A 21,721-nucleotide genomic window follows, 5' to 3' on the forward strand; every position below is an offset into this window, starting at 1 on the left:
GATACATACGTTTTCATAAACGTTTTTAGTTAATATCCACTTAAGTTCCAATGTCCTTTTTTTCCCTCTGTGATGTTATATTAACCCAGTTTTTCATTTTACTGCCTATCAGTCTAATTAGGGCATCTCTTCTCTGTTCAGTTTTCTGTAATTTAGCTTTACTTATCAGGTCTGTCAGTACATAAGCAATGGTCTTTCCTGAAACCTTGGCTAATGTAAGGTAAATATTGCTTTCTTAAGTAAGTAATTCCAGAGTCTATACCAATACATTTATTTCTGTATGGAAAGGGGAATTGATATCAGTCAGCTTGATTTTGGAAGAACAGTATCTGCATGGCCTTTTCCCCCAGTATAGTTATTTCAGTTACAAAACCATAAATCACATGTGAAACTAAGTGTTACAACTTTGTTGCAGACCAGAATCTTGTCTGAGACCATAAGAAATACTTCTAATGTGTTGTTTGCATTATTTATTTTTGTTGCTGCATTAATTGTTTAAAGACTCATCGTTTTTGGTCAGAAAGAGCTTTCAGTGGCTGTTAATGTCTCAGTATATGACCTGACAATATGAGAATGACACTGGCACAGAAATTCCTCTTATTGTGGGACTGTTGTGCCCATGCAGAAAACTGTAAAAATAGGTGGTGCTTAGAGGGTGATATGATTCTAGTTTCCTTTCTCTCTAACATCATTGTCCTGCTGTTACTTGGTGGGGAGAGGAAGCTTAGGTGTTTCCCAGTCAAAAAGGTGTGACATACACCCATTTGTCTCTTTTCAGGATCTTTCCCAGAGAGTATCTTCTTCAACAAATCCATCTTTATTCTCTGGCAGACCTTCAGCAGGTGAGTGTCTTTGGTTTATTCTACCTGTTACACATGGAGCCTGTTCTCACCTTCAGAGCTAAATGTACATTTCCCTTCCAAGGGAATTCCTGTATTTCCAAGCTGTGTCTGTGGTTTGTAGTTTGGTATAAAAATGGGTTAACAGCGGCATCTGTTAGGGATGAAAGCCTAAAGCATCAGTGTTCAAATAGGGATGGAAAGAAACTCTGAAAGAAAACTGTAGTCTGTAAAGAGAACTTTGCTCTGAGAAATTTTTCATCTGCTCGATAAATTCTCGTCAGTCTCAGCCCATAGGTGACAAGTAGTATTTATTTCTTTGCTTGAAAGAGTACTTGTTTTGGAATTTTGAAGTTGGTAAAGACTCTAATGCAACATGATTATTTACTAATCTGCTGAGCATTGCCATGAGGAGGGGGCAGGGTGGACCCTAACGCGCACCCCCCCTTCCCCAAACCTCAGCCAGCCTACTGCACAGAACTGAGCCATGCAGTGTTACCATGACAGATGTGACCATGGAAGAGGTAATGTGCCAGCAGAATTTGTCTTTGCATTGTCATTGATTCAACTAAGCAAGAACCTTGAAGTACATTTACCTGAGAAGCAGAATTTTATTATGTAACAGATTACACAAGAAGAATTTGGAAAAAAGAGCTGAAAAAGGGAGACTAGGGAATCTAAGGTGAGTGTGCTGCAATGCTGAGATGCACAGTGGAGGAAGCAATGAGGTGAGGTGTGCTGGCTGACCTGGGCACCTCTGTGTTCACACTAATGCTGCTGCCAGTGGTGTGTAAAACAGTATTTTAAACTTCTTTCACCTGTTTCCCTTCTCTAGTGGTGCCTTTTCTGCAGGATAAGAGTAGCATAGTCAGCTCTGGATGTTCAGCTGACACATTAGGTTGAGGTAGTTCAGATGCCCCTCAGAGCTGGAGACTACAGAACAACAGGAAACGTGGCTTTTGTTGGTTGGTAAAATCACAGGCTAGAAATGATTCCATATATAAAATAAAAAGGCCAGTTGCCTGAGGTCTGAAACTGCTTCCACATCTTTTCAGCATGTTCTGCTATCTCATCTTTAATAATCAAGCCATGAAAAAGCGAGCTACTTAACTCCAGAGCTGCAGTCTCCCTGGTGGGCCTGTCTATTAGCCCCCAGTGCTTTGTAAGCTGCTTAATCAGTTCCTAACATTGGTAGTAGATATTTTAGAAGCAAGCAGCAGCTTATCAAGCACCCTGGGGGAGAGAGGGAGGGTAGAAGTCATAATTAATGCATTGATTTAGCACTTTCCTATAACATATTTCTTTGTGTTTGTGTTTGCAAGACACCTTCTCTTCCCCTGAGGTGCCCAGTCCCAAACTTACCATATTTAGAGGCAACATAATTTGATTATCATTTCTGCTGGGGTGGGTTAAATTACATTTGCCTTTTAATCTAGCTATATCCTTGTTGTGAGCATGGAGAGGGTTTTCCACATTTCAGAGGCTCCAAGTTTGAAATCTGGTTGCCTGTTTTTGTTGAAGTGGATCCAGAGTGGAAAAGAGAGGCGGGCCCAATAAGAGAATGACTTCAATGGTCATATAAATACTAATACCCTTAACAGCCCCTCACTCCTGTCTCCTTTGCCCCTTACTGCTGCTTTCTGCCAGTTGCTCATCATTTTCCACTGACCGGCAGTTTGGGTAGTTTTAATCCTGAAAGTTTTTCCTCCTTTTGATTCCTCTGCTACCTATTTCCTCATATCCATGGACTGCTTTTGCACTGCTTCCTGCTGTCATGTAGATTGCATGTGTTTGGGGAATTAACTAAAAGGTTTATTAAAGATTAATGGAAAGATAAGGCATGGTGAGTGAATTAGAAAAGCAGAGAGGGGTAATCTGCAGATATAAGCAACCTTTACCCTGGTTAGTCCCAGCTCAATTCTGATTTGCTTCCTAGCCAAGTTCCCTTTAAAGATCCTAGAAAACATGGTTGTTTCCTACCCAGCACCTGAGTTTCAAAAATGGGGTTTGAGGGTCTGTTCTTAGTTCAAAAATGTTGAAGTACCTGTTTGCCAGTAGATGAAGCAGTTTATAATACTACTCTAAAATAAAATCCAATATCAATCTCTTTCCAAGCCTAACAGGGCCTAGATATTATGAGTCTGGCAGAGTAAATACCTGGGCTGTCTGGTGGTCTGGGGATGGTTGTCACTTGGATCCATTTGGATAGGGCTCTAGTGGGGAAGACTTTACTATGAGGTTAAAAGCAGAGTGAAAAAAGATTGGAAAAAAGTGGCCTTACTTTTGGAAATTTCCCAAATCCTGGTGAGGCAATGCTTTTTGCTAGCACTTGTATTGTTAACAAATGCTTGTAGTGCAGGTGTGAGTAACCAAAGAGGCAGCAATTGACAGACTTTATTTGTATGTACACACAAATGCATACATGGACTCCAGAAGGTTTTGCTGCAGCCCAAGGCCTCATGGACTACATTAAAGTTTACAGAAGTCTATCTGTGGCATTCCTGTGGGTAGATGTTTTTAGAATCCTGGTGTCAGCAGACAAGATAACTGATGAGGTGTGTTCAGACTGAATAGGCAGAAACACCAAGTGTGATTTAACAGGCACAAACCCCACAGCTTGCTGTTCTGCCTCATTGGCTGCACTTGTTTGTCTTTGTGACATCTGCCCTGCATTGCCCATAACTCTCTGCATCTCTGTTAGGCAGTTTATCCAGGGTTATTCCAGTCAATTAAAGCTTTCCAGAGGGAGATCTCCTCTTGCTAGGAAGCAAGTATTCACTCCTGAATTTGCTGGTGTTAGCAGACATAACATACTGGAAAAATGGATTTGTTTTATGGACCACGATGTGCTGTTACAGTCCAGGATATTTTCATCTTAAACCTGCTGGAGGTGTGAACTCTTCTCTGCTGACATTACTGATACTTCTGTGCATATATGGAGAGAGTTCATGCAACAGGAGTTAAAAACTTCCATTTAGATTTTACAGATGTGATTGTGGGGCTGCTTGTATTGAAACTGACAGTTTTTACACTGTTAAATATTGGTTTGCACCAATGTTGACTCAGACAAGTCTTGTATTTCTTATGAAGAATAATTCTGGCTCCTTACACTACATAACATGTTGATGGGAGCTTTTGAAGTAAAAGACTAGAAGGCACTATTGTGGTGATTTCCTGATTCAGATAGTTCATCCATAGAGAGTTAACTAATGTCTTGCCTTTTCTAATGTTAAATAGCAAGATACACAAGTGCACAAAACTTACTGCTGTGATGCACAGGAATTTCCACCCGAACATGAGGAAGAACTTTACTCTGCAGTGACCATGCATGGGAACCTGTTGCCACGGGTTGTGGAGTTTTTCCTCTCTGCTGGAGGTATTCAAGAACTGCCTGGACACAGTTCTGTGCCACGTGCTCTGGGGTAACCCTGCTTGAGCAGGGAGATTGGTCCAGATGACCCACTGTGGGCCCTTTTAGCCTTACACATTTTGTCATTCTCTGATGGTCTTCACTGTAGAAACTCTCTTAATCATGCTAATTATTTCATCCTGGTTATACCAGCTCTAAAAGATAGAGTAAAATGAAAAGGATCCTCATAAGGGCAAAAATTACTGAATGCCAAGGATGGAAATTGTAAGCAAGATGGGAGATTTAAAAAGATGATAATTTGAAGACTTGTTTATACAGGAACACTCAGGGAAAAATAATGAGGTGACAAAATATGGGAATTTAAAAAGATGAGTTGAATTACATTAAATCACTGTGTAAATACTGTTATTCAAAATATAAGTGGCTTTCATTTGGTTTATCTCCATTTACTTTGGAAACAAAGTGACATAAATTGTATTAAGGCCATTTTCATTCTGAATGTGTATGTCCATACAGGGATTTAATGTAGTATAATTTGTCCATTTTAACATTGTAGATAAACTAATTTGATGAAATTTAGTTAAAACATTATTGACTTCAGATCTACTTTCCTGACTACCTGTAGATGAACCTACAAATAATGTGAAGAACAGTGCAGAGCAAGGATGAACAGGAGAGCCCTGTTCTCACAATAATATGGCACAGATCACACAGTGAGTATGAGGGATGCATAAAAATCCAATGGAATCCTTAATGGAAATGCTTCTCTGCAAAACACAATGAGTATGAGGAGTTTAATGCCACAATAGTGTCACTGAGGCCAGAAATGTATCATCCTTGAGAGGATTAAGTATCCATAATGAGAATATCCACAGTTACAGTACATAAAATAAAGGGATTATAGGATTTCAGACTAGACATACTATACTGAAGGGATTAGGAAGATGTCTCCCCTACTGACAGATCAATGATTTTAGCTTCCTCTGACGTTTGGAACACTGATTACAGCTCCTGGGAGCATTTTGGGCTTGCTGCACTGTTGGTCTCACAGAAACATTCCTCACTGGGAAATCTTAATGTTTCTGGTCAAGCTTTTCTGCATATAAGGCTTCCTAACAAGTGTGGGGAATAAAAATGAGCTTCAATAAAATGAGAGTTCTACCTGATTTGAGCCTAATATACTATTAGATTAGGATTAGAAAGTTTTAGAAGAGCAAGGAAATCATTAAATCTCTTTCACTCCTCCAGGCTTTTTACCCACGCTGTACTTTCATTGCACCTCCTAGACAAAAGTGAAGGAGAAGATCAGAGATGCTCTTTCTGCTATTTTTATACATGCAAAGCTTTGGGTTGATTTAGACAAGTTGTTTCATCAGTCCCAACAATAGCAAAGAATGCAAGATGTGGACTTCTTTTGCCTTTTACTTGATGTTTTTTTTAGAAGAAAACTTCTTTTCTGGTAACTCAGTCCTCATACCATGGCTGATAGATGCTTAGTATAGATAGGTAACATACAGCCTGATGAATACCAAGCCCATCAGTGGCAGTGTCCCTCCCAGCAGTTCCTTTTTATTGATACAGTAAAAGGATGGGATGTAGCATCTAACCCACACAGAGGCTGTGCATGTGGCTGTATTGATTGAAAAAATGAGGGGTGGCTAATATGCTTTGGGCTTGCTGTAGTTTCAGAAGTATTACTGAATTTGGTACACGACAAACGCCCTCCTGCTCTTGGTGCATGTAGCTGAGCCTGTGAAATCACGAGTGCAAACTGAGTTATATCAGTGAGAGTGTCTGTTGCTGTCATTTGTGTCATTCAGTGATTCAATATAAGCTGTATCATCTTAAGCTTCTGTTTACCAAAGAGGTTTACCTATGTAGTTGTACCAGCAAATTCTTTCAATTTTAGGCAAGCCCTTTTTCTGCTTAAGGGGCAGGAGGTGGAAAACGAGAAAGAGAATTAGGTTTTGGGCAGGTCTGGCTATGCTGAGATGACTGAAGATTTGTCTGTCACAGTTTTCTGTGTGAACTGACTGTGCTCAACAAGGGCAGCAAAATGCCAGGCACATCATCTGTGCCATAGCAGCCACAGTTCAGAGTTCAGCACTGTTGGGAAAACATTGATTCACAGCTCCAGCCTCCCAAGCAAGGGTTGACACAGCGTGTGTGGCAGAGGTGTGAGTACTGCAGTGTGTTACTACCAGTGTAATAAAACCAGATAGTTGCCTACATGAATTATGTAAGGATGCATCTTAGACCACAGTGGCATAATGTCAGTAGCTGTCTTTATGAGCTGTGCCTGATTGACAGTGTTCTAAACTAAGTAGATTAGCAGAGGAATATGACAATAGTCCTAGGATGGGAAAAACATACAGTATCTATCTTCATAAATATTAAAAGATCTGATAGCAAAGCAGCAGTTAAAGAGCTTGTCTACTTTCCTGTGGCTGTGGCTCCTTTATCACTGAATCACGGAATGGGTGAGGTTGGAAACACCAGAGTGTGTCATCTGGTCCAGCCTCCCTGCTCAGGCAGGGTCATCCTAAAGCACCTGGCACATCATTTATTTTTGTCACTCCCTGGGGGTTGCCAGCACTGAGCTGCCTTTCAGCAGAACAGGAAGCTTCAGGTTAGCTGATATTCCCTGAGTGTTTGTAATTCTCAAAGTGCTGACAGCTCTGGTTACAATCAGTGGTAATGGCAGTGATGGTACTGGCGTTTCCTTTTTACCTCAGCTCTGCTGGGGAAGGGAGTGGCTGTCATTCAGAGTGGCTCTCAGGCAGAGAGCAGGGCAGAGCCAGCCAGGTTAGGGCATGAAGAGCTGGTTAGGAGCATTTTGGCAGGTGGCTGTCAGGAAGACAAGTTCATCTGAATTAGGTATTGCAGGCAAGTCTAGAGATCTAGCAAGATCTTTAGTAGGTATTTGTAATGGTAGGACTGGTTCCAGCACTGCATGAAACCAGAATTTTTAACAGGGTTTATTAAATACTTGTAGTCCTTTTTAAGTACATGTAGTCCTTTTCCTTGTGAACATGTAATCTAGGCCTCTTGGGCTAAGTGTGGCTTTTTAGAATGAAATTCTGTTTAAAATGACCTAGTAATGGTGCCCGGGATTCACAGGAGCTTTTGAGTTGAGATCTCCAAATACTTTAATTTTTTTCAGCCTGTAGAAGCAGCAGCACTAATATAAGTTACCCTTTTTCTGCTGCCTTGTGCTAAACAAGTTTCTTCTGTTATTTTCTGCTGTGCAGAATGAAAAGCCCACTACTGGAGATATGGGTTAGCAGTGTGAAAGATGGGGCTCTGAACTCATTGCTCTACTTCACTTAAAATGATGATTTGGGAGAGCCAGCTGGGTGTTCCTTCAGGACTAGCATCCTGAAAAAACAGATTTCCTAAGAAATAAAATAGTGTCTCAGGGCTACCTGCTTGGATGAGAGAAGAACTTTTTTTTTTTTTTACATTTTTCTTTTAAATATACTTTATACTCACAGAGTTTTTTTTCTCAGAGTAGCCCTAGCCATTTTCTTGATATGTTGCTTTCTTGTTCTAAAATCCTTCAGAGATGGATCCTTAAAATGCCCAGATCCAGTCCTATGCAAGGCAGGAAAGTTTCTAATTTTGTGCATCTTGCTAACATCTTGCTCAGTGGGCATGTAGAGTCAGTTAACATCTCTGCATGCAATTGCTTGCTTAATCTTAAAAAAAAAAAGTCTATATATACTCTCTGCCTGCATGCATATTTGCTTCTGTATTTAGAGTCACGTATGATTTTAAGCTAAGTAAAGTGCTTTCTGTTTTCTACCAGCCAAATTCCTGGTACTCTTTCAACCTTGTTTGATTAGAACAGCCTTTAACCTTTGCTTGAATACCTTTTTCTTAAAACAACCTATAATTCATCCCTGCAACAAGATGAGGAAAACTTGGGGTGTGACAAAATTGGCATGTAGCTGCCTGGAAACCTTGAGGGAAGGAGAAAGGAGGAAAGACGACTGAAGCACAGTGAGTGTGAGTCTTGTTGCAGAGCTGGTGGGGGAGCTGGCACAGGTGATTTCCTGGCATGTTGTTTATATTGAGACAATTCCATCTCTTCACTTGTGTCAGCTTGCATCCAGAGACCTGCTGAAATTTCTGGCATTTCTTCCTTTCAATGAGAAGAGTGGGGAAGGGCTTGGAGAAACCTTGTCATCCTCTCTGTCTCCTGCTATAAATTGACTTAAACTGTCACCAGGTTGTTTTTCCTCTCCCCCAGCCAATGTAAAACTCCATCTTCACCTCGCCCCCTGCCTACGTGTGCTTGTCAGATTAGCAGTGTTTGCTCTTGACCTTGTAATTCTTCCTCTTCCCAGTGCCTGTTTTAGTTAGGGGCTAATTTGTGGAGTATCTCTCTAATAGCAAATTAAAATGAAACATATTTGCTCCGGAAGGACTGTGAACAGCAAATGGCTCTGCCATCAGCACAGACTGCCTGATGCAAACAAGTCAGAGGGGGCTTCTGATTTCTGTTTATTCAAATCTCACTCCTTTAGTTTCCTCTGCTTTAGTTTGATTTATTTGGCAGTTGGTTTTGTGGGGTTCTTTTTGTTCTTTGCAGTGTTTATTGCAGGGTTTCCTTTTGGGCTGCTGTCTGCCCTGTGTGACGAGTTAGTGCAGGACAATGTGCGCTGGTGTCAGCAGTGGGTGAGCAGAGTCCCTGGCTCGCCTGCTCCTGCCCACCCTGCTGTCACCTGTACCACAGGATGAACAGGCTTTTGGGACAGAGAGGGACTGTGGGGGTTGTAAAGGGAAGAGGAGGGAGAGGGTGGGGTGGGGTGATATTGCTCTTGCTGTTGGGAGCAGCTGGGATTGGGACCCAGAGCATGCTTGTCACTACTGAAGTTACTGCTGTATTCTTTTTTTAATTTGTTGTGTAGCAGTGCACAGTGACTGATTGTAGTGTGCATGCACACAAACAGTAAGAGATCATTCTTTCCTTAAATCACCTGTAATTTAAATAAACAAGACGGGCAGTCTGAAAGAGGTGACTGGGAGTCAAAATGGAGCAAGGAAAGCCAGCTGATTAGTATATTGCACAAAAGATCTGATATCTGCCTCTCTGCAACTTTTACCTCATGATCATCCTTCCTCCTTCCATTTCCTTTTCCTCTGAACTAAAGATTAATTGTGCATTGAAATTATAACAAGAATTTTTTTTTTTGTGGTGTTAAGAATCTGGCCAACGGAAGAGAAAAAATCCTCAAGGAAATTAGCAATCGACAAGCATTGTCTGTTCCCTAGATATAAATGACTGGCAACTTCCCAGCCAGGGAATGTTTTCCCTTTATTTTCTCTGCAACTTGTACTATTCTTAGCTAAGCATATTGTAGCATGCTTGCTTCCAAGTCTGTGTTTTTATCACAGAAGTCCTGACCACACTGAAATCTTTGTGGGGCAGAGCTTGCATTTACCATTTTGGCTTTAATGCCCAATTTGCATGTTTAATCAATGCAGAAAATACCTGCTTGTTATCCAGTAAACAAACAGGGAAAGGCAATCGTATTTTCCCTGTACCCCCGGTCCACTTTTGCTTGTCCTGACTTGTGACAAAGATTACCTGTGACGAACAGGAGAATTTGTCAGAAAATGATTTCTGAACTAGATGTTGCAATGTAAGGATAGGAGGTAGAGTGTAAAGATCCTGACTATAGCAGAAGATCTGAGGTAGGCATTAGGAACAACTTAACAGTTATTCTGAGCACTGGGCTGTTGTGGTATCTCTCTGGTAAGAAATTTTTAACAAAGTCAGACAGTCATTCTAAAGGTGTTGTTTCTAGACCTGTTTTCTTGTATCATTGGTAGTTCATTTAAAAGCATATTTCTCATGTGTCCTGGAGGTGAAGAAAGATTATTGAATGTTTAGTCCTCCTCCACAAAGCTTCTACTGGTGAAATTTGGAGGGTAGTGAGCATCCAAGTGATAAATAGAAGACAGTCTCTTCAGGATATTATATCTGCCTTTCATTCAGTCCAGGAAGCATGTTCTCTGTAGTGCTTTAAAGTCCAGGCAAAGCTGGAGCTTACCTCTGAATTTGTTAGGAAAAGGCATGATTCAGACTAGCTGTTTCTGGAGAGGTAGAAAGAAAACAACCAACAGGGGCAGAAACCTTTTCTGCAGAGGATGGTGGAAAGCTGTGCACAATTGTTAACTGCTCATTCAGGTAGCTTCCTTCTGCCAGACATGCCTGTGACATTATTTCTGTGAATTAAAGTCCTTTATATCTCTTCAATTTATGTAATTGGGGATCATGAATGAGTTTCATGTCCACCACCCCTTCAATTTTCTCAGTGCCTCTTGGCCTTTCATGTCTCTTCTGCATTGCGTCAGTGCCTCCCAGCAAATTCTGTCTATGTCTGTCTCTCAGAGCCAAGTGTGTGTCTGGCCTTGAGAAATAATCATAAATTTTGTTCTGTCAGGAGGAGAGGCCAGGACAATCCAGTCTAGATGTGAACCTGTAGTTCAAGGTGTTTTAGGGATTTCATATCACTTAACCCATACCCTCCAGGCATCACTCGTGTCTGACGTGTGGATCAGACTGGAGGAATAAGAGCAACAGATTGCTCAGTGCTTCAAAAGAAGGTTATGAAGCAAACCTGTGTCTTTAAAGAGAGTACCTTCTAATAAATGTTATCTGCAGAGAAATACACCAGTCCCTGCATAAGTAGTTAATGTTACTGCTTCAGTGTTGGCTCATAAAACAACTTTATCGCCTCCATAACGATAATGATTAACAAGCTGATTTACAAGGGTGGGGTCACAAAGCCATTTGGCAAAATTAGCTTGTCTCTTAGTGGCAGGAATACAGAACCTGAGTTTTACAGTCTTTTTACCACTTTACCTGGAATGCTTTACCCTGGTGGCCAGGCTCTTAGGCAGAGCAGTAGCAGCAGGTTCTCCTTTATGAGGATAATAACCAGAGTTTCCTCCAGTGCTTCTGATACCTGAGGAAATTTTAGGTCTCAATGTGAGGATTCAGGAGTGCTGGGGACGTTTCACAGGTTCCCATCTCAGTGTTTATTCCCTGATCACTTAGCCACAGTGAACTGACAGTGTTTACAGGCACACTGTTACATGATGCCTCTGGTTGACTGCCCCTTGTGCAAGAGCTGGCAGAATATCTACCCAAAGATGTGTATAGATTTATCTTCCTACTCTTAGATTCTGGATAGCTTCTGTTAAAATATCCTTCATCTGTTGAATCTCCATTATCTTGGATCTTAAGAAGGGATTTTTTTGTTTAGACTGTGTCAGATTTTTCTTTTATTATCATATGGTAGGAATTACTGAGTGCCAAATTTAATTTATAAAGTATTTTAATCCAGAAACACTTTATGTGGTTGTAATATACCATGACACTGTTGAGAATCTAGACTTCTTAACCTTTGCAATTTCTCATTGAGCTAAACAATGTATCTGAAAGCTCAGCAAGCTGTATTTCTTTGACTGTCTGTTCTGACAGTCCTAATGAAGGTGGTCAAAGATATTTATGATCTCCATTCTAGGTAAACATCTACTGCACTTTTAGAAGTTGGTAAAAATGCACAGACAGGGTAGGAGTTTTGATGACTTTCACTCAAATTCACAACATAGACTCCTGCAGGGATGGAGATCTTACTCAGTACCTTTTGCTTCTTATCTAGAATGCTGACAGGAGCACTGCCCTCAAAACAAACACTCACTGACCTCAGAAATGTCTGAAAACTGTGCTGTTTTTTGTTCCTGTTCAGAAAGTTCATCATATCTGATAGACTTCAGTGCTGATTTATGTGGCCATGATGCAAAGTTTGGGTATTTCTGTGGCCCTGATCTCCTGGGTGGGTGGAAGGTTATTGCAGGTGTTACTTGAAGCACTGTGGATTACAGCTAATTCATTTGTCCTTCTGTTTCTACACATCTCCCCTCTAGTTCCTGCTGAAGTGGTTGGGTTATTACATCTGTGGAAATTACACAGTCTGAGTTAGGAGGGATCTTCCATGCTTTCCTTGTCTAATCAATGTGTGGCTGCTTTTCAGTTAGTTCCAGCTAGAGGCTTCTATTAATGTATTTTGGAATTTGAACAACTCTCAGGAACAAACTCTAGTTCTGTAATATGGCTTTTTAATGCCTAGCTTTTGCTCTTGCTCTGTTGCCCAAACAGAAAGTTATTACAAGTCATGAGTTCAGGTTGCCATCTCTGGGTTAAAACTCTCAACAGACTTGAGAAGTTCTACCTCTGTTCCCTTGGCCACTTTTCTAGTTTGGTTTTTAATATGAAAGCATATATTGCAACACCACGTTCACTATATTCAACACCATTCACATTGCTCTCATTGCACCATTCACATTCACATATATTCAACACCACTACATTGCTCTCCCATGGGACTGGTTTGTGCAACTCTCCTTCATGCTGGGAAGTAGGTTCTCATACAGGGAGTTTTTGTTGACTGAACAGGGAAGACAAAGTGGCTTGACTTCTCTGCTGTGTGTAATGGGGGCTGGGCTTTGTGCTGCATGGAGGCACAGCTGGGTCTGGGCAGTGGGGCCTTCAGAGCTGGACTTCTGCCAGCCCTGTGCTCAGCCCAGGGAGCCAGGATGAGGGACGGAGTCAGGACAGAGCTGCAACTCAGCCTGTGCCAGAGAGGAGGGGACTGCTGTGCTGTGGGCTCAGAAATGCTTTGTGAAGGTTAGACACAGGGACTCTGATCACAGGTCCCCGGGAAACACCTGCTGCTTCTGAAAGTTGTCCGTGAGCAATAGCCCTTTTCTGCATATGCATTCTGGGCCACTCTGGCTTGGTGGATGCTCTGGTCTGTGGCTTTGCACCTGTTGTTCTCTGGGGACAGCTGACTATCCATTTGTTTGTGAAAACATCACCTTGGTAGAGCAAGGGAACTATGAGTAACTTCCAGTCTTTGAATGAAGGATCAGGAAATCTCTGGGGGCAAGCAGCTCTCCTGACAAATAGTTAAGCTTTGACTGATCACACATTGCCCTCATAATCATATTAATGTGATGTATCCAAAGGGACTTCAACTTGTAGCACAGCCACTGCTGCCTTTTATCTCCTGTCTTCCTGGTGGATCAGGAATCACATAACCCAGTGCATGTGTCCTGCCTTCCCACTGTACAGACTCTGGCAGCCTTTGCCAGCATTGGCTTGTCTGCCAGTGTTTGGCAGTCCCTGCATTTCCCCCTCACCTCACTTATTCTGTGCATTTGTTTCTTCAGAGTTATACTGCTCCCCAACTGAACACAAAGATATACCAAGAAGAGAATTTGATTTACCTTTATTCATAATATTGACTTGTACGAGAGGCCTCTGTTGCAGAAGTCATCTAAAATAATTGTGCCACCACCCTTTCAGCACATGTTCAGATACTTTACCCCCTTTGTTTCTCCCATTGCTGCAGACAAGTCTCTGCCTTCCCCTCTTGCTCTTCAGTACAGCTTGAGCTTTCCCAAGCTGGGTTCAGGAGCCTGGGCAGTGGGGCAGGTAGCTGCTCCTGCTGGATTTCCTAGTTTGTCCTCTCCTCCTGGCAGCCCTGGCACCTGCAGCCAAACTCTGGCCAGAGGGATGGTGTGCAGTTTGGGCAGAGAACCTGTATGGGAGGCACCTCCAAAACACAGCTTGTCCCATTTCAGGTGGAAGATATGTGGCAGTTACTGTAAAAAGCAGTGTTTGCTTTGCTGGTTTAAATTGTAAGTGCTTTGAGGGCAGGGCCTGGCTTTTATGTATGTACATGTGGGTGTGTATTTTTATACAATTCCTGATGTGACACATGCAGGAGCTGTGTGCAAAGCCATGACTTTGTCTTGTGGAAGCTTAGAGAAATGTTTTTCCTGATCCAGAGAGATGAACTGTGATTCTGATCTGACCACTGGGGCTGTTCAGAGACACAACTTGCTTTGGACTTCTGGACACAACTGTTTTCCTTCTGCTGTCACAAGGAGTGTAGCCCAATGTATTCCAGGTACAGCAGTGATCAGCATGGCCCTGTGTCCACAATGATGTTGGAATGGATTCCTTGGCCAGTTAAGGAAGAAAAAACTGCATTGTACCCTCTGTCATTTGCTGACTGGGATGCCATCAGTAACCACCTCTCACCCATAGTTTTGACCAATTAAACAATTGCTTGCTCTACAAAGAGTTTGGATTTGAAACAGACCTTGCTCTTTATGTGTGCTATAAGTAGAAGAGAATCTGAACTCAGCAAAATTTTAATTTAAGCTTGACACTTTTTTTCTTTTTAAGAGACAGGCATATATTTTTAATCCTTTGCCAGGTATATGCTGAGACATCCCCTATGTTGAAGAGATAAGTCAAGGGTGAAAATTTCAGTTTCTGTTGCTTTGGCATACTCTTAACTTAGTTTTATGCTAAGCTGCCACACTTCTGAAGTGTGATGTACTTTTCTACAGCTTGTAGTGTGTGATTTCACACTTTCTCTGTTCTCTGTTTTGTAAACTTATTTTGTAAAATGAAATGTTCTTAGCAAAGGTTCAGGTCAAAGCTTAGGAGTGACTCCAGCAGTGAGAACAGACGTGTGCTGGATTAGACTGCATGGAGGCTGTGAAGTCTTCGTCACTGAAGGCTTTAGGAGCAGATACAGCTGTTAAGAGTGATGTAAATATTAGTGGCTCTGCCAAGACAGCCTCTTGAGGTCTTTCTTTTCCTCCCGTAATTTCCATGATATCTGGAAAATGCATTACATTTGACTATCACACTTCTATTCTTTATCACTTATGTTTCCTTGAAACTCAAAATCAGATTCTAGTAACAACTGGGAGAAGATCCTGGGACTCTTCCATCATGGTTCTGGGATGTCTAAAATGACCAACTCTGGACCTCTGGCAAGCACAGGAGAAGTTTTAAAACCTTTGATGACAAGTTGTGTGCTCCTTTTCCCATGCCATAAAGCACTCACTGTGAAACTGTTACCACAAAGCTGTGAGTAGACAGCCAAGTAGACTTGGGACAGCCAATAGGATTCTTCCTTTCTGCTTGCCTAGCATAAATGGAGATGAGGATTTTATTCTTATTAGCTGCAAACAGGAATGAGAGAAGGCTGCAAGGAAAAATCATCCTGTGCATAGCCTTGAGGTCTCTGATGAAACAAAATAACACAAAATTTACAGATGCTAAAACCAGTGATAATATCGATTTAATGCTGCATTTTGTCTTCCTCCTATAATACAGTAAAACGGCCTGTAATTCACATTGCAAAATTGGCAGGCATGGCTCTTTGAAGATATCATCTTCCTCGTATGTCTGCAGTGGCCTGAGTAACAAGCCCACCCACTACAGTGCTACAACAAGCCATACAAATAAATAAATAAAGAGGGACAAATAACACCATCTCCTCAGGGCAGCTGCCCACTCGATGTGTCTTGCTTAGGTTGTGAACACTTCAGCACAGGAAAGTGTTTGTTCCTTGTAGTTTTAAATTCTCTCCCAGAGCTTAGGAAGGTAATAGATTATGATAATTGTGTTTATTACATTATATAAAATATTACTTCAATTCAGATATTTAACTTTTAAATCGTTGCTGACAGTGACATTAGTTCAGATTTAGAGAGTTTGTTTACACTGTACCTTTAGCCTGCATTTTAAGCTGAGCAGTTGTGGCCTGAGGTGACTCCTATAGCATAAAAATTCTCTGGAAAATTTGTATGCATTGTGGTTTATTTATTATCTTTGTATGTCCATTTCATCTGTTAGTGCCTAAGTGGGTTTTTGGAGGGTAACTGTAGCCTTGTCTCTAGCTGGGTGGCTTCACGGTTTCTTTCTTTCTGTTTATTGAATATTGTCAACTTCTGTGTCTCCCCTCTGTAACTGTGGAGTCTGCAAGAAAAATATTTCTTCCTTCAACATGGAAAACAAACCCTAGCCTAGGGGATCTAAATTACCTTTTGACTATCTGTTGGAAGGTTAGGAGTATCACTGCCTTGAACTGTGGCTTCATTTTCGTATTTCATGCAGCAGCTTCTCTGCATTGTTTATATGTGGTTGAAGGGGATCTTCCTATACCAGGATGCAATAGGAACGTCATTTTTCCTCTGGCATGAGCAGATGTCCTATCTGCGGCAGTAGCAATAACATTGCTGCTTCCTGTTGTTGCAGGTGTTGTCAGCAGGCTGGAGCTGAAGGCAAGGAAGGGGCACATTTCTGCCCATGCCATTCACTGCCATCAACACCAGCACTCCCCATGCACCTCCTTTTCCACTTGTACTTTTTAGTACTGGCTTTCTTGGCTAGCGGGCAGAAAGTTGCCCTGGAACACAAATTTATTTCCTTACTACCTGGCCTTTGCTTCTCTGTTTGCATTGGTATCTCTGCTTTCTCTAGATTTGGTTACACCTAACTCAAATTACAAGTGGCGTTACCGTATTTAGGGAAGGGGTGGTTGAACTGACATTCATTTAAGTGTAAAACTCCCCACTCTTGGGTTCCATGGCACAGCCCTATGCAACTCTTCAGTCAGCAATTACTGCATTCTTTTCCTTTTTACAGGAGGTTGCTATCAAATCCCATGATACATTTCTATCACTACTCTGGCAAGCTGCCATTCAGACCACAGGAAACCCAGAAGAGAAGAATATACACTTAGGGCCTTATTCCATCTTCATTCTTCCCTACAGCAGCAGAATTCCTTCAAGTCTCTAGAAGTTTGATCTGAATGGAAAGTATTTTGCCTGAATAGCACCCCTTATTGAGGCATTGTCTCCAAGTCACAAATTTAGATGAGTGTTGTGGTTAGCAGTTTAAGGTCTGGTCATTTTTTCCACACGAACACGAGGAGTGCTAATCACTTCTCATGGTCTAGCAGGATTCTCTGGGACTTCTTGATTTGAGAGCTAGACACTAAAGGAAAAAAAAATAGTTCCTCTTCAAGACTGTACCTAAGAAGTTATTTGTTTTAGCAAGGAGCAGAACATTATATTTGAATGGTTTTCAGTGGGAAACAACTACTAAAGGACTAAAGCCAGGACTCTGTTCACAAAATACATGCAAAAAACCCTTGTTCTTTGAAGGAAAAGAAATAACCAAAACTGTGATATGCGCATGAAAAGTAAGAAGTGGTGAAAATTGTAAGGCAGTATTCATAGCTGTCAGAGATAATGTGGAAGCCTTAAACTTGTTTCCTATTTACTTCTTTGTGCCTTATTGTATGAATGCGTTGTTGTACTTAAAACGACTACTAATATTTTGTTATTGCCATGTACAGATTTACAAAAAGATAGTAAATTAGTTTTCATGTTCAGATCATTGGTGCTTCAATGACTACTATTATCACTTGTGTTTTCATGAAGCTCTAATTGTTGGGAAGTAACTTTCCTATTGCTTTAATCAACAGCATGTACCTGCATTTCTGTTGTAATAAGTATTGTCTCAGTCTTTCAGGTCATTCTGGTTATTTCTGTGGGGTTCATTCAATATTGTCTTCTCATTCCAGGTTATTGAAGGAAAGCTGGCTCCTTTCTTGGGGAAGGTGATCAAGTTTGCCACCTCTCATGTGTATAGCTGCAGCCTTTGTAGCCAAAAGGGTTTCATCTGTGAGATTTGCAACAATGGAGAAATCCTTTACCCCTTTGAGGACATTTCTACAAGCAGGTACTCCAATGCGGTAAAGTCAGTCATACATTTCATTTGCGTGTTGTAGCCGTGAGGATTCTCAGCCTCATGACCCTTTATTTAAATAATTAGGGACTAGATTCCACTAATACACATTTCTGGGGAGCTACAGTAGATCACTGCTCCAGGGAGGCCACCATGAACAAATGTGGAAGCAAATGAGAAGTGCTACTTCCCAAGGTCCTGTAAGTCTCAGAAGAGCTCTTCAGAAAGGGAAAAGCCCCCAGATCATCACACAGTGTGATTAAAGCTTTTCTGAGTTTGCAAAGTGTCCTGAAAAGCCAAATTACTTTTCTGGAGTGATCACAGACATCTTTCTGTTCTCTGGTATCACTGGGCCCATAATGTACAGGGATCATCCATTATAAAACAATAGCCATCCATTCTGAAGTGTCTTCCCCATTAAATGTTTTGGCTAGTTCTCTGCTCTGCCTGCGTATTCCTCTGTGCCTGTGTATGCAAGATTTTTTTTTAATATATTGCTATTCTCAGATGGCAGCAAAGTAAGTGTATGTGAGTCCTAAACTAAGCGAAAAAACCTTTATTTCAAATCATGTAGAGTACTGGGTGCCAGATCAGGGACAGAAGTCACATGGGAAACCTAGAAGCAAAATGCAGGAAGCCAAGGCAAACTTGGCAACATAGCAGTGTTACTACTCTTTTTCAGTAGTGTCTTGGATTTTCAGTAAAGGAGATATACTTTCTTCCACCCTTAACAGAAAGACAGTATATCTGACATCCACAGATAAGTATTTTTATGGCTGTTTCAAATACAGTCATTGCAATTTATTCTCCGAAGTGTTCATTTGAAAGTGGAAAGAATCAAGGACCCACCTTTGGAGACAATCAGGACCAGACAATTAAAAAGGTTTGTTAAGAATCTGGTTCCCTTGCACGCACAAGGATGTTAAATTAAAAGTAACCAAGGACTACTCTTGAGGGATTTTCAGTCTGAGTTTCAAAGGTTGTTTGCATATTGTTTTTCCACAGTCTTATTCTAAAAAATATATTGACAAAGCAGTGGATAAAAGATAAGCAAGTATGATATGTAGTTTATAAACAGTTTTTAAGAAAGAATGCATCTAGGGTGCATGGTGAGATGGGCTGAGTTAAAAGACAGACTAAGATGGCTTACAACACAAGATGTCTGTGGAGACTGCATAATAGGTGATTGAAGATATTCCCAAAAGATTAATGAGACTGTGAAGGAACACTTGAGAATACAAGTTCACGTTAAAATTTCATTTGTCTGGGAGATTTTCGGTCTCAAACCCATTATTGGGTGTATATTGTTTCCCTGCCCTTCAGCTGAGATCAGAAATACCTTGCAATTACAGAGTTCAAAACCCTGTGGAATCAAATAGAATTTGTCAGCAATTCAAGCCAACAGAAGCTGCTCTAGCTCCTGTGTTTGTGTGAGTTAGAAGCCAGAAAGGACTTGTGTTCATGTTTCACAAATGTGAAGTTATGGTTGATGTCATGCCAAAGACAGCAGTCTTTGTTAATGGTTTTAATTAAAACACAATCAGCATGAAAGTTCTCCAAGATTTCTCTTTCTTATCTCATCATTCTGCTTACTCCTTTTGTATTCCTTATACTAAACCTTGTTTATCCCCAGCATTTTCTGATTCCCTTCCTAGTTAGTTTCCTCATCTCATTACTACATGTGCACCTATGTGGAGCTAACCAGATTATTTCAGTTCAATATTTTTGCTCTGGAGGCAAGTTATGCCAACAGAGGAGCTTGTACAGTAAAGCTCCTGTGCAGCTCTATCAGCTCCAAAGCACTGAGGGAGGCCAGGTGGAGGGATTTTCTGTTTGTTTCCATCTCTTGAAGACGAGAGAGGTTTCTGGAGTATGTGTACTGAGCACTACAAGACAAGGTAAGGTGAGGAGGCTAGTTAGAAATAGAGGGATGTACAAAGTAACCTGGCAAATGGATGGCAAGTCCTAGAAGGTCCATGTGAAGACTTGCCGTTATACCTGAAAATTCTGATGTATTCAAGATTTCCTTGTCAGTTGTCACACAGAGCTCTGAGTAAAAGAGCTCAGATTTGTGATTTAGTTGTACTGTTCTGAGTCCACAGTGTACAGAGATAATTGGCTACAACTCCCTTCCCCATCCTGGTTTTCTGGAATTGCTATCTGCAGCAATCCATACTCATATTTTGTACTCAATAGTGGACTGCCAGGTACCCTGGCTGAAGCTGGTGAGTTGAGGAGGAAAGAGGAGCTGCTGAACTCTGAGGACCATATTTTTCTTTTTGCATTTGAATGTTTGTTCACTTTTGAGCTATCAACTCTACCAGCAAACTGGGCTGTTAGGTTAGAAATATTTGAAAGTGGGTGCATGATATCTTTTGCAAACTTCAGCTCTTTGCTGCATGTTTGAAAAGTGAAGCCTGGCTTTGTGCGTGTATATATGTGTGTCTGTGTTGAGCTGGTATTTGGATTTTTGGCTATCTCTCTAACCTTTCTTGCTCTTTGGAGAGAAGAGTGACAGCTGTTAGCTGGCCATTACAATTCCAAGGTGGTTCTCAGTTGACTGTTAAACTTTCCATCCTCATGGTCTCTTAGGTCAGCTTTGAGGTGAAGAGATTGTTTCTCTCCAAAATATTCTCAGCAGTTTCTGGCATAGTGTTCAGTGGGAATTGATGAAGGATGGGTATTCTTTAGATAGATACAGCTGAAAGAAAAAGAGGGCCCCTCTTGAGGGCTGGAGTTTCTCTTTGGTCTGGTTATTTGCTTGAGAGTAATTTTTGTCAGTCCTTGGGCAAACAGAGTGAATACCTGGGTTATACACTCCTCAGGGTTTGAATACACATATATTACATACCCTTCTCTCACTAATCAGTGTGACACATTCCTTTGTTGGCAAACGGTTCCAAAACAAACACCATCAGTTCACTTAATTAGCGGGTCTGTGGGCTGTGCTTGGCAGGCGCTTTACATCCTGCTCAACAATGCAGAGCAACAGTTTGCTGCCTTGAATGCAAGGGTAGGCTCACAAAGTCATAAGCTTTCAATGATACATCCTTTCTCTGGCTGTTCTTGGGAGGTGGCCATTCTGCACAGATCTTAATGAAAGCTGTGATTCAGTAGTTAAACCATTTCTTAAAAATTGTCCCATCCTTTTGATGCCTCTTCCAGTCACTTTGATTCTTCTGTCCCTTATTCCCCTCTCTTCTATCTTACCCATATTTTTATAATACTTCATCGGAGTTCTTTCAAAATTTCACAATTTTACCTTGTTTTCGAAGGCTTTAAATCATGAGAACTATTTGAAGCCTCTTGAATTAATTGTACATTTCATGGACCAAATTTTCAGCTAATGTAAACTCTCTGAGCTCTGCTTTTGCTGGAGTTCTGGCAACTTAAATAAACGGAGTATCTACCTCCTATTTTATTTCTTGGGCTAAATTTGCCCTGGGCTAAAATTTAGAGAGTAAATATATAAAATTATCATATTATATCACTTATTTTATATTTACAGGTGTTGTGCAATGACTTTAAATATCCTTGACTGTAAATTGGCTTGTTAGAGCTATCCTTGCCCATTAGCAAGCAGGCGCTTCTCCTCAGGTTGCTCTGATTTTGCTTTTTCTTCACTAATGTGAGGAAAAGGTTTTGTTTCTTTCTACTAAAATTAAAAAAAGACCCAACAACCAAACAACAGAAGTGAAGTCTGGGTAGTGGCACTGTTGTCTGTAGTAGTTGCTGTATTTGTTTTATAACTTAGAACCATTTTTAACAATTTTTAAATCTTAAGGAATACTGAGAAAATTACCTTTGGAATGAGAGTAGAATTTATTAAAATATATTTTCTGTCCCATCAGATAATTAAGCAATCATGGTTATGAT

At 41.0% G+C, this 21,721-nt stretch overlaps 1 protein-coding gene across 4 annotated transcripts in view; it reads left to right on the forward strand.

Annotated features, from left to right (window-relative positions):
- The window catches only part of PLEKHM3 (pleckstrin homology domain containing M3), an 83,798-nt gene that overhangs the window by 36,102 nt on the left and 25,975 nt on the right, over positions 1 to 21,721 (forward strand). For all 4 annotated transcript variants that reach the window (XR_010440932.1, XR_010440934.1, XR_010440933.1 and 1 more), the window contains exons 5-6: positions 779 to 842; positions 17,682 to 17,839. Coding sequence is in view for 1 of the 4 variants with exons in the window: in XM_064717689.1 (XP_064573759.1) it covers positions 779 to 842; positions 17,682 to 17,839 (222 nt within the window). In the remaining 3 variants the exon portion in view is untranslated. The remainder of the gene's footprint in view (positions 1 to 778; positions 843 to 17,681; positions 17,840 to 21,721) is intronic.

This window comes from Zonotrichia leucophrys, chromosome 7 (genome assembly GCF_028769735.1).
Source record: "Zonotrichia leucophrys gambelii isolate GWCS_2022_RI chromosome 7, RI_Zleu_2.0, whole genome shotgun sequence".
NCBI classification, from domain to species: Eukaryota; Metazoa; Chordata; class Aves; order Passeriformes; family Passerellidae; genus Zonotrichia; species Zonotrichia leucophrys.